General features: G+C 43.8%; 2 protein-coding genes across 3 annotated transcripts; both read left to right on the forward strand.

The window, feature by feature from the left end:
- The first annotated feature begins 528 nt into the window (after positions 1-528).
- LOC121581132 (E3 ubiquitin-protein ligase TRIM11) lies at positions 529-8,717 on the forward strand. Of its 2 annotated transcripts, none has more exons than XM_041896529.2 (8): positions 529-606; positions 1,715-2,219; positions 2,299-2,394; positions 2,539-2,772; positions 4,928-4,950; positions 5,159-5,304; positions 5,440-5,711; positions 7,614-8,717. In XM_041896529.2, exons 2-8 carry the CDS (start codon positions 1,722-1,724, stop codon positions 7,881-7,883), a joined length of 1,539 nt encoding a protein of 512 aa, XP_041752463.2. In that variant the 5' UTR covers positions 529-606; positions 1,715-1,721; the 3' UTR covers positions 7,884-8,717. The 2 variants fall into 2 exon arrangements, with proteins under 2 accessions (XP_041752463.2, XP_041752464.2); XM_041896530.2 differs by having other exon boundaries at positions 5,440-5,684.
- Positions 8,718-8,814: 97 nt separating this feature from the next.
- Positions 8,815-11,946, forward strand: LOC123480968 (cerebellin-1-like). The gene is made up of 4 exons (XM_041896531.2): positions 8,815-9,013; positions 9,851-10,723; positions 10,948-11,067; positions 11,183-11,946. The coding sequence occupies exons 2-4, from the start codon at positions 10,391-10,393 to the stop codon at positions 11,378-11,380; spliced, it is 651 nt and encodes a 216-aa protein (XP_041752465.1). The 5' UTR covers positions 8,815-9,013; positions 9,851-10,390; the 3' UTR covers positions 11,381-11,946.
- The last annotated feature ends 651 nt before the right edge of the window (positions 11,947-12,597 follow it).

The raw sequence follows: 12,597 nt of genomic DNA on the forward strand, positions 1-12,597 counted from the left end.
GCATAAACAAACAAAGCCTATATAATGACCAAATGCTCATCCCTACTGTTAAATATCTCACACCATGGCCACAAGGCACATCTCAAAGCTGAATGGTGAGCTTTGAAAAACAGCAGGGAGTCTCAGGCTGTAGTTGTAAAGTGCCACAAATGTGGTGACTTAGGGCAGCCGTCACGCACACACTCTCTCTCTCTCTCTCTCTCTCTCTCTCTCTCTCTCTCTCTCTCTCTCTCTCTCTCTCTCTCTCTCTCTCTCTCTCTCTCTCTCTCTCTCGCTGGGTCCATCTCAACAGGCTAAAGTGTTTTTCAGCTCTCATCCGAAAACCCAAGATAGGTAAGCAATATCGTGGTTGCCTACTGGAGAGTTGCTTACACTCCTACACTTCCTTCATAGCAGTGCAGATTAAGGAAAGGAGATGAGGAGAGGAAGCCTCCTCAGAGTCTTGAGATGCACCCTCGCTCTCTGTAGGTCACATGACTATGTGCTATCCGAGGTCAGTCCCTCTGTTTAAAGCAGACATTTTTATGGGATTAGCCGGTTTCTACACACACTAACAGCACTACAACCAACGATGGCCACACTCTGACAGACCTGGGACACAAACAGGTAAGGGGAATCTATACTTTATTGTGGACCTTTGAACAATCTGAAAAAAGACACAAGAAAGACGTATCAGAATGTGTATAGGACAGTTGTAAACAAGATAGGAAGAGCACATGAGACAGGCAGGTGGGCAGGGAGGATGATGTTTTGATCCCTCCATAGCAACAGGCTATAGGCACAAGGTGCAGGTCAAGCAGTGTAACAACTCCTCCATAGCACGAGAATAAACTCAGTGATGCGGGTTATACCAGTTAACTAGAGAAGAAGTAGTCATGTCTGACACTTAAGACAATTGGAAGATCTTATAAACAGGCTTAATGGTTGATAAGTAGGTAGATAAATAGAGGAGTTGGAGCCGGTGAAGTGGACTGACCAAGCCCTGTTCCTAATACCTAATTCCTAGTATTCATTTTTACAAAAGTGACTTTGGCGTGAACTATGAGTAAACAGTTTTACTAACCAGTGTTGGGGAGTAGTGAACTACATGTAGTTCAACTAGTAATTTAACTACATTTTGCAGTAGCTTGGTGGTAGTTTAACTAAATTCAAATGTAGGGAGTGTTTGCGGTAGTGGTGTAGCTAACTACTGGAAGTATGGAACACTATGTTGTCAAAAATAAAATAAATGATGGTGAAACTAGGCAATAATTACACATTGTGTTAAAATATGACCCCAAAGTAATCTGTTCTTGCAATTTGTCGTCTACGACATTTCAGATTTTTAACGAAGTAGTTTGGATGTAGTGAACTACTTTTTCAAAGTTAACTTTAGTTAAGTAAAGTATATTTTTTTATAAAGGGTAGCTTTAGTTTAGCTTAACTTCTTCCAGTGTGAAGTAATTGGTTGCTTGGTAGACTATATTTTCAGAGTAGCTTCCCCAACACTGTCACTAACTCACTGACCACTGTACTGTAAACCTGACCCCAGGACTCACAGCTTATAGCGATCATGAAGTGGCTTGAAAATAAGACGTTGGCCATTAAGACTGGGAATTAAGATGATTTCAACTGCTCAATATTTTGACAACTTGACAATGATTTTGACATTATTTATATATTTTTGTGTGCAAAGGTGCCTTTTCCCATTTTGTGTTCCCTGGTGACAAATTAGATTTGCCATGGCGTCCCTGGAGGAGGACTTGACCTGTTCGTTGTGCCGCGATGTCTTCAGCCAGGCCCAGCCCCTGCTGTGTGGCCACAGCTTCTGCCCGGCCTGCGTGCGGGACGCCTGGGGGCACGGGGAGGCTTGGGTCAGGGGTCGCTTCACCTGCGCACAGTGCCAGGAGGAACAAGGGGTGGTGGCGTGTGACTGCTGCCCACCTGTGGGGGACGAGGACCAGGCGGAGACCACCATGGCAGTGAAGACCTGCCTGCGCTGTGAGGTGTCTCTGTGTGCAGAGCACCTGCAGCCCCACCTGGAGCGGCCCACCTTCAAGACACACCTGCTGGTGGAACCCCTGGGAGATCTGTCTCACCGCAGGTGTCCCGCCCACAAGGAGATGTTCCTCTACTACTGTGCTGACGAACGGGTGTACGTGTGTTCAGAGTGCCTATTGGAAGGTGGCCATGCACAGCACCGCATTAAAGGACTTAGGATGATGGAGGATGACCTCAAGGTCAGAAAACAACCTGTAGTTCCCTACAGCTGGTGTTATAGTGTGGCTATAACAGTTCTAAATATGTGTGTTTCCACAGGTCATCCTCAAAAGCCTTCTCCAGAAAGCAGATGAAAAGCTGAATGAAGGTGAACGGATCCTCCAAGAGCACCAGAACACTGACCTCACTATGACAGTGAGTAACCACACACACATGCTTATAGCAGTCCATCAATTTACTGGTCATGCTTATATTAGTCTATCCGAGGTTCTATTCTGCCTTAACGCTGAGTCCTGTTATGACCATAGAGTCTGAATAATGGTTGTTGTCCCCCTGCAGGACTTGTCTGTGGCAGATGACTCCCAGGTGGAACGTATGGGTATAGACCTGCGGCTGCAGGTGGAGAGGCTAGTGCTGGCCCTGAGGGAGAGCACCTGGAGGGAGAGGCAGAAGGCCATGGAGCGCCTGCAGAACGACTGCAGCAGGGTGAGGGAGGACCTGAGTCAGACCCAGGATATCCACCACTACCTGGGATCCTTGCTGGAGGAGACAGACCCCTTCCTGCTCATCTGGGTGAGATGTTTATTATTAACCCTTTTACCAGATACCAAGATGACTAGAGAGCGGAGAGGGTTTGAAGGAGCCAATTGGAATCTGGGGATGATTTGGATACCATGGTAGTAAGAGCAGACAGGTTGGATATTCCGCCAGGGTAGTGGAGTTAACACCCTACTTTTGGGACAAGTGCCATGGGGTCATTAGTGACCACGCAAGAGTTAGGACCTCAGTTTTGCAATAAAGCAATACATAACCAACTTCACAGTAACCATTTCAGGCAGTTAATCTCTGTGCATTAGACACAACCTTTGAGTATCTTCAAACAAACCAAATTGATCAAAGCCATCCTCTCAAATCATTGGATGGCATAGGTCACTATTCTGGTAATTCTGAATCTGAACATTCACTTCTGTACTGTAATGCAATGTTTTAACCACCTATTTATTTACAAGACAGCATATGTTGTACACTGCATAACAGAGGATTTCAACTAATCTGTTTACCTCCCTGTCCATCTGGGGGTAATTCACAGTGCCATTCATGCAGGATTTGTACTATGGCATTAAAGGCTTTGTGCTTTTATTGATTAGCCGTCAATGAATGTCTCTTTTCTTGAGATAGTACATTTGATTAACTTTATTAACAGTTTTGTGTTATTGTCTTATAACCGTGAATGACAGTGAATTCCACATTTTGTTACGTTACAGCCTTATTCTAAAATGGATTAAATAGTTGTTTCCCCTCATCAATTTACACACAATACCCCATAATGACAAAGCAAAAACAGGTTTTTAGAATTGTTTGCAAATGTATATAAAAAAAAAAAAACGGAAATATGACATTTACATAAGTATTCAGACTGTTTCCTCAGTACTTTGTTGAAGCACCTCAGGCTCTGTCAGGTTGGATGGGGAGTGTCGCTGCACAGATATTTTCAGGTCTCTCCAGAGATGTTAGATCGGGTTCAAGTCCGAGCTCTGGCTGGCCCACTCAAGGACATTCAGAGACTTGTCCCGAAGCCACTCCTGTGTTGTCTTGGCTGTGTGCTTATGGTCGTTGTCCTGTTGGAAGGTGAATCTTCACCCCGGTCTGAGGTCCTGAGCACTCTGGAGCAGGTTACCATCAAGGATCTCTCTGTACTTTGCTCCGTTCATCTTTCCCTCGATCCTGACTAGTCTCCCAGTCCCTGCCGCTGAAAAACATCCCCACAGCATGATGCTGACACCACCATGCTTCACCATAGAGATTGTGTCAGGTTTCCTCCAGACGTGACGAGTTCAATCTTGGTTTCATCAGACCAGAGTATCTTGTTTCTCATGTTCTGAGAGTCCTTTAGGTGCCTTTTGACAAATTCCAAGCGGGCTGTCATGTGCCTTTTACTGAGGAGTGGCTTCCGTCTGGCCACTCTACCATAAAGGCCTGATTGGTGGTGTGCTGCAGAGATGGTTGTCCTTTTGGAAGGTTCTCCCATATCCAGAGAGGATCTCTGGAGCTCTGTCAGAGTGACCATCGGGTTCTTGGTCACCTCCCTGACCAAGGCCCTTCTCCCCCGATTGCTCAGTTTGGCCATGTGACCAGCTCTAGGAAGAGTCTTGGTGGTTCCAAACTTCTTCCATTTAAGAATTATGGAGGCCACTGTGTTCTTGAGGACCTTCAATGCTGCTGAATTTTTTTGGTACCCTTCCCCAGATCTGTGCCTCGACACAATCCTGTCTCGGAGCTCTACGGACAATTCCTTCGACCTCATGGCTTGGTTTTTGCTCTGACATGCACTGTCAACTGTGGGACTTTATATAGACAAGTGTGTGTCTTTCCAAATCATGTCCAATCAATTGAATTTACCACAGGTGGACTCCAATTAAGTTGTACCTGGGCTCAATTTCTAGTCTCATAGCAAACGGTCTGAGTACTTATGTAAATAAGGTATTTTTGTTTTTTATTTTTTATAAATTGGCAAAAAATTCTAACAACCTGTTTTTGCTTTGTCATTATGTGGTATTGTGTGTAGATTGATTAGAAAAATATATATTTGATCAATTTTAGAATAAGGCTGTAATGTAACAAAATGTGGAAAATGTCAAGGGGTCTGAATACTTTCCGAAATGCACTGTATAAGTATTATCACAGTCTTATAACAGTCCTTGGCTTCTTTTCATTGTTCTGTCCACAGGCATTTCAATCTGATGACTCAAGGTAAATAAGAAATAGGTATTCATTAGTATGATATTGTGTGTGTCTGTTTGTGTGAGTGTGTGTGTGTGTGTGTGTGTGTGTGTGTGTGTGTGTGTGTGTGTGTGTGTGTGTGTGTGTGTGTGTGCGCGCGCGCGCGCTTGTGTATGTGCGTATGTTTGAGTATAATATGATTTGTGTCTAACCTGCAACCTGCTGTGCTCTGTAACAGGCTGCTTGCGGACCTGAACTGCCCCCTGTTCACCCCTGACCCTCTCAGCCTGGACAGGAAGTACATTGTGGAGGACATTGAGAGCAAGCACAGACAGTTCGTCACCGAGACGCTGCACTGTCTCACCAAACTCAAGAGAGAGCTCTGTGAGTGCACAGGCTGAACCTTCAACCCTTATATCTGAGATGCAATGAATTCAGGTTTATTCATTCATATTTACTTTCTCTCTGTGCGTCATGTCTCAGTCTGTGCTTTCTATGTCTCTTTCTCATTTTCCATAGTGACAAGTCCGTTGACTCTGGACACTAACTCTGCCCATCCTCTCCTGAGCATTTCTGATGGCCTGCGGTCAGCCATGCGGGTCAAACACCGCCTTCCATGTGCCACTCACCCTGACCGCTTCGATCACTGGGCTCAAGTCCTGACCGTCCAGACATTCTCCTCAGGAACCCATTACTGGGAGCTGGAGGCAGAGGGCTTCTGGGACATTGCGGTGTCCTACCGGAGCATCGGGCGGAAGGGGAAGGTGGGCAATGCCTTTGGAAATAACAAGGTACATTATTATCACTGTTCTTCTACATGTAGTCTTTAATAATAGTAAGAACTGTGGTAATAAGACTAACATGACATGTTAGTTGTCATCTCTGTAAACTGATAGGTCTGGAAGCTGATCATTAGCTAGGTTTCCATCCAATTGGCGACAGATTTCCATGCAAATATAAAAAAATATGCATAAAGAAAATATGCACATTTTCCCACCAGTCAAATCAGTGCGTGATGATGTAGTGCACAAAACATTTTACTTTTTCGCTTAAGGTTTCATGTACAGAATAAAACTCTAAAGTCCATCGCACTTGTCACAAAAACTGTTGCTTTAAATAGCAAATGTGCCTACTCTGGCACGTGCGCTCTAGCCAACAGCTCGCAGATAGCCTACAGCAGGGTAGACTGTGTGGGTAGGCTAGTCTACATGATGAGATTATTATGCATAAGAGCGAGAATATTTTTGGGTGGGTTTAGAAAATGACATTTCCTTGGAACCTTAAACAACTAAACACATCTCTACAGCCAAAAAACACTTCCAGGTCAGTTTTTTTGTACTTACATCGCTCAAAACCACTTTTTGTTGATAACTCGTGGAAACATGGTCAGACTGGGCTGCTTTTTTTGCAGGGAGGTTGTCCTCCGCATTAGGAATGTGCTGAATTCACTCCGGCATTCTAGCTTCTGTCTTATCTGAGAAGATGGACGTGTTATTTTTGCCCCAGTGTTACTTTCGTACCGGCTCTCCCATATTATATCAATATTTGCACAATCATTTCTCGCATAATTAATTTGACTGACACAAAAAGATCCCACTATTTCAAACAATCAAATTATCTGTCGGCATTTATAAAACTGTACCGAAACGTACTGTTTCCATCACAACTGTTATGCATTTTTTTTATATGGTATGACTTTACTCCAGGGGTGTAGGCACCCACTGGGGAGCCAGGCCCACCCACTCAGATTGAGCAAAAAAAATTATATATAGATATTTTTATTATTTTTTATGCTCTTTACTTGTCAGTGTTCCAAATGGGACATTCTTTTTCTTTTTTTATTTAACCTTTATTTAACAAGGCAAGTCAGCTAACAAATTATTATTTACAATGACGGCCTACCCTGGCCAAACCCGGACGATGCTGGGCCAATTGTGCGCCGCGATATGGGACTCCCAATCACAGCCGGATTGTAATATAGCCTGGAATCGAACCAGGGTCTGTAGTGACGCCTCTAGCACTGAGATGCAGCGCCTTAGACCGCTGCGCCACTCGGAAGTTTTTTCCTGAAACACCGTCAGATAGAATTCATAGCAAGCAGTGCACTGGGTTAGTCAAATTTGATGAAATATAACAGAACAGATGACCTGGAATGACATTCACTCTCACGGGATGGGTTGCCAAAAATAACAAACTGAAAGCCACACCCCCCAATAACTTACAAAGAATGACTGCATTGAGGCATATGTCACTGTGCTTCTATGGCTATATGCACCATGCCATTGCCTATTTCATTTGTTCATTTAGCAAACAAGACAGCTCATCATCCAGTGCCTTCATCACAGTCATCATACCTATATTTTAGCTTTAATTAGCTTTAAAAATGCTAACTTTTCTCTCAGCCTCATGGCAAAATGTGTAGAATAGCATGAGATTAGCTATAAAACGGCAACATTTTCTCCTTGCCCCATGGCAAAGAAATGCACCCACATTTCTGCAGGCCCACCCACCAACGAAGTTCTGGCTACGCCACTGCTTTAGTCGCATAAAAACTGTGGATAGAAACGTGGTTAATTACTTTAATTGGTCTCTTTGAATGTAACTTTTATCACGAGAAAAAATGTGTGATAAAAAATGTAATGGTTGGTTTTCTATATTGACTGCTAGATGATGGATGATGTTTTGACTTGCAGATGTCTTGGAGCTTGACACAGCAGCATGACAGAAAGCTGGCTGCCTGGCACAACTGCAGGAAGACACGCATCTCCAGCCGAATGTCGGGCAACCGTGTTGGCGTGGCCTTGGACTATGGTGCAGGCACCATCACCTTCTCCGAGGTGGGGCCATCCAACACCCTGACCCACCTGCACAACTTCACCACCTCCTTCAGCCAGCCCGTGTGCCTGGGCTTTGGCCTCTACAAAGCTGAGCTTCAGAGCAGAATCTTCATAGTGACGGTGTGAGAGATCATCAGGGACCAGATAATTAGAATGGGGTGGGAGCTCAAGGATGGAGACTTTGTGGGAGGTTTCCTTCTGGAACATCTCCCAGGACCTCATGAGGGATTGGACTATGAACAGTAGAGCTTGTGTGAGCATGGCGAATGGTAAGACTACATTCTTACAGAGTTCAGGACTCGAAGTACTATGAACTATGACTTTGAATCAGTAAGGAATGGATGTGTATGTCCTACTTTTGTCACAGTTTTTGGGCACCCAAGCAACTTGGACCCAAGCAACTTGGACCCAAGGGAGAGCTTTTTAAAATCAAATACAACCAAACTACAGGACAATATTCTAAAAGAGTTAGAAAATTAAACATTCAGTGGATAGTTCTAGATTCTTATGATGTAACATAGCCATGGGGTCCCATTCCCTTTTCTGAGTTTGTATAGACTATTTTGTATGCATATCATAATCAACATGGGTTCTATGGGGCACTCATGTACCAAGCTAAATACCCCAAATAATGTTGAGAAAAAAGAGATGGAAGGTGTGTGGACTGAACCATATTGTAGTATAGATGACAAAATCATCAGGCATTAGAATCTTTCACAAAAGTGAAATTATGTAGGCCATTATATTGAAAAGGATTCACTTGAAGATGCTCAAGGTAGATTCATAGGCTATAAATCAATGTCAAAGATCGTGTCAGACTGAACAATGTCACAAAATGACCAAAATGACATCTCAGATGCAATACTTTCCCTGCCACTTTTCATTGTTAGAGAGACAATTAGTAGGTGGGTAAGTGACAGAGAATTAGAGAGAGAGAGAGAGAGAGAGAGAGAGAGAGAGAGAGAGAGAGAGAGAGAGAGAGAGAGAGAGAGAGAGAGAGAGAGAGAGAGAGAGAGAGAGAGAGAGAGAGAGAGAGAGAGAGAGAGAGAGAGAGAGAGAGAGATTATAACGCAGTGGGTCCTCTGGCATGGCCATTTAGATCCCTGTTTCAAAGGGAGGTCTCTGTGATACTGTAGAATGTGAAAGAACAGAGAAGAGGTTATGAGGAATTTGTGACTATCACTCCATCTCCAAGGAACAACAATTTACTTCACTTGATATGAAAAATAAGGAGGACACCTTTCAAACTGAAACAGGTGATACTCTCAACTATTTCTCTATGAACTTAAAGCTAGACTACAGGATTGCATGACAAGTCCTGCAATTTGCTTGTGTTAACATCTTGGATTGTTCAGGAAAACTGTTAATCTTCTGACTGTTTATTGAATATTGGGGACCAACTCTCTAAAACAAACCATGTCAGGTTGGTGTGAGAGAGTGCGTCAATGTGTGTTTGAAGAAAGAGTGTGTGGTGGTTTTATAAGGTTGTTTATAACAGCGTTAATCACTAAATGTCATAGAGAGTGTGATCATCAGAGATGTGTCAGAGTGTCTTTTTGCACTTGAATTGACGACATGTAGAGATTATTTTAGAAGGAAAGAGAAAATCACATTATGAAGAGAGGGTACAGTCTAAAATGTTGTTCTGTCTATAATATCAATAGAGGATGAAGTGCTTTCTTCTCTGTGTTATATACAGTAACCATTTATGTAGTTGTGAAAAGATAAACACCTAAGGAATTTGTAAGAAAATACAAGAGGAGGATGGAGAAACTAAGTGCGAACATGGTGGGTGTGAGGAAGGGGGGGGCATGTTGTGGAACGTCAGGAGGTACAGAGCGCGTGTGAAAGACAGATGGTCTCTCAGTGGAGTTGTTCCCCCACTCCCTCTTTCTTTCTCACTCCCTCCTGGATTCTACATCCTCCCCTGACACTGGTCCAGAACGTTACCTCATTCCCTCTTCCTCCCCCTAACAATATCCTCATCTTCATAATCCTCTTCATCAGCTTCTATGGTAGCCGAGATTCCTCACAAGTACTCTACCTTTCTTCATCTATCCCTCCCTCCCTCTCTTTCTCCTTCCCTCTCTCAGGTCCTGTATGATGATGCAGTAGATTGGAACACACTCAAACGTCTATTTGTCCATGCTATCCTGCCCTACTGCCACTGTTGCAAACCAGCACAGAATCACAGGAGAGACATCCATGGGAACAGAGTGAGGGAGAGAGGGAAGGACAGACAGATAGTGTTGGGGGAGATAGGGGGAGCGACTATGTTCTGACTTTGTCTCCTTCTGCTGAACACGGATAACTCCAAACGCTCCTGGTTGTCAGTCTGTGAGTCCTACCTGTTGACATGCCTCTATATTTATTACTGGGAGACTTCCTACATCGCATCTACACTAGGAGGTGGGATAGGAGACTGCTGTCATAGAACAGGGTGGTGGACCAAGTTCAACCAATTGAGGACCCTAATGATCCTGCTAAATATCAGTTACAACATAAATTGTGAGACATTTAGGACCTGAGTGAGCAGAGAGAATATCTAGCTTTTTAAAAGTCTGACACCTATTTTTCCTGGGCATGTTTATCTATGTCTGTAATCTTTCAAAGTGACTCTCCTCCATACTAGAATGAATAACAGATATACGATCAAAACAAAGCCACTTAAAAGCATGTATCCCAGGGTGGTTTGTCCATCCACTTTAGAGCCCATAGTGTTGCTGGGGCTGCTGCTCCTATGGGGGCCTCTAAGGGCCCAGGCCCAGAATGACACAGAGCCTATCGTCTTGGAAGGGAAGTGTTTGGTGATCTGTGACTCCACTCCCAACTCTGAGCCAGCGGGAAATGCCCTGGGCATGTCAGTACGCTCAGGCACTGGCCGGGTGGCCTTCTCTGCCACCCGCCAGACCAACCACGAGCCCACAGACATGAGCAACCGTACCATGATCATCTATTTCGACCAGGTGAGCAAATGCAAAGAAACGTTGACCATATAAAGTAGTACATCAACAGGTGAAGTTGACCAATGTTTTCTGATTAATTAATTATATTTGATTGATGGTTGATTGATTTCTCTTTGACTGATTTGTTTATCTTTGATTGATCATTGATGAATGATTTCTATACATCACTCCCTATCTCTCTTATCCTCCTGTGTTCATTCTCTCACTTTCTCTTCATACCGCAGATCCTGGTGAATGTGGGCAATCACTTTGACCAGGAGAGCAGTGTCTTCCTAGCCCCCAGGAGGGGAGTCTACAGCTTCAACTTCCATGTAGTGAAGGCCTACAATAGACAAACTATCCAGGTGAGAGAGACATACTGTAAATGCCGTAAACATAGAGCATGTAGCATAGCATCCATGCATGTCCCACACATGGTTAGTTGTTTGACATTGAGACAAACCCTGTGGTTGTTTCCAGGTTAGTCTGATGTTGAATGGGTGGCCAACGATCTCAGCCTTCGCTGGGGACATGGATGTGACGCGGGAGGCAGCCACCAACGCAGGCCTAGTGATCATGGAGAGGGGAGACAAGGCCTACCTCAAACTAGAGAGGGGAAACCTGATGGGTGGCTGGAAGTATTCCACCTTCTCCGGCTTCTTGGTTTTCCCCCTATAGGGAGACAGCCTGCAGGAGGGAGAGAGGAGGACAGAGGGAAAAACGGAGAGAAAGAGGAATGGGGAGGGAAAAGGGTGAGACTGAAAAATATATATAATTTAATGTCTGAGAGAGACAATAAAAGATGAGGGGTGGAGGGAAACACAAAGACAGAATTTGCATGGTAGATATGTGAATTGTCTCATGTGTCCAGTTTGTGTGTAAATTGTCCTTTAGGGTGGAGGATCGAGATACTATTTTTGTTCAGACACCAGAGTTGATGCGCACTATGGCACAAAAATAGAAATATGCAATCAATTTGTAGTATCTTTTTCATTTTCACTTTTAAACATAAATCCTGTAGCCCCTTAAAATATGGCAAGACCTGAATACAACATTTCATTAACTTTTGAATCTCTGGCATTTTTGCCTGCCATTCTGGCTAGCCCCCCTGGCTTACTGCTTTGTTTAACCTGTTTGTCCTGTGACTAATTATATTCCCTATTTACCAGTATGTATTCTGCAGTGTGCACACCTCTTAGGAAGATATATATAAACAGGTCATATTAAAATGAATATATACATTAGCCTTTTGTCTCTTTTTGGTGAGTATTTGTTAAGTCTATAGTGGTACAATGTGAATCAGATTTGTTTTTTCATTGTTGGTAGTTTGCATATTTTGACAATTACATTAGGCTACAAGGTATCAATATTCACTCTTTTACTCCTGCTTTTCTTTGAACCAGTATCATGACAACTGTTGTAAATATAGCTCTCACCACCAGAGTTGGCATGGTGGCAGGGCATTGGCAAGGGGGGAGAGCATAAGCATAGTGAATAACGGACACTCCTCATAGGGCTACCAGTCGCGCACAAACAGATGGAGGCTTTGGAGAGCACACGAGCACGTCTTCGCCGGACTCCTGTGGCTCAAGTGTGGTGTGCTGTCACAACTAGTCAGTCACGCTTCCTTAATTCATGATAGACAGTAAGACACGGAGTTAGAAAAGATAGAGGGTGCGCTTTTAAAAAAAAGACTGATTAGTGTGCATATAAAGTCAACTGGGTGGGACTGACCTTTTTCAAGACAATGAGGAAAAGTCTTGCTATGTAGGCCTATCACCTCCTCTATAGGTAGCAACCATTTGCATTACATTTTGTGCTCTGCCACTCCCGACTATACCAGGCGGTATCAGAGGAAGGCCCTAAAAATTGTTAAAGACTCCAACCAACGAAGT

The sequence above is a fragment of the Coregonus clupeaformis genome, chromosome 14 (assembly GCF_020615455.1).
Source record: "Coregonus clupeaformis isolate EN_2021a chromosome 14, ASM2061545v1, whole genome shotgun sequence".
NCBI classification, from domain to species: Eukaryota; Metazoa; Chordata; class Actinopteri; order Salmoniformes; family Salmonidae; genus Coregonus; species Coregonus clupeaformis.

Coding starts and splice junctions, on each gene's coding strand:
- LOC121581132 (XM_041896529.2), top strand. CDS start 1,722: ATGGCGTCCCTGGAGGAGGACTTGACCTGTTCGTTGTGCCGCGATGTC. Junction 2,395..2,538: donor ACACTGACCTCACTATGACA/GTGAGTAACCAC, acceptor GTCCCCCTGCAG/GACTTGTCTGTGGCAGATGA. Junction 5,712..7,613: donor ATGCCTTTGGAAATAACAAG/GTACATTATTAT, acceptor TTTGACTTGCAG/ATGTCTTGGAGCTTGACACA.
- LOC123480968 (XM_041896531.2), top strand. CDS start 10,391: ATGAATAACAGATATACGATCAAAACAAAGCCACTTAAAAGCATGTAT. Junction 10,724..10,947: donor TGATCATCTATTTCGACCAG/GTGAGCAAATGC, acceptor TTCATACCGCAG/ATCCTGGTGAATGTGGGCAA. Junction 11,068..11,182: donor ACAATAGACAAACTATCCAG/GTGAGAGAGACA, acceptor GGTTGTTTCCAG/GTTAGTCTGATGTTGAATGG.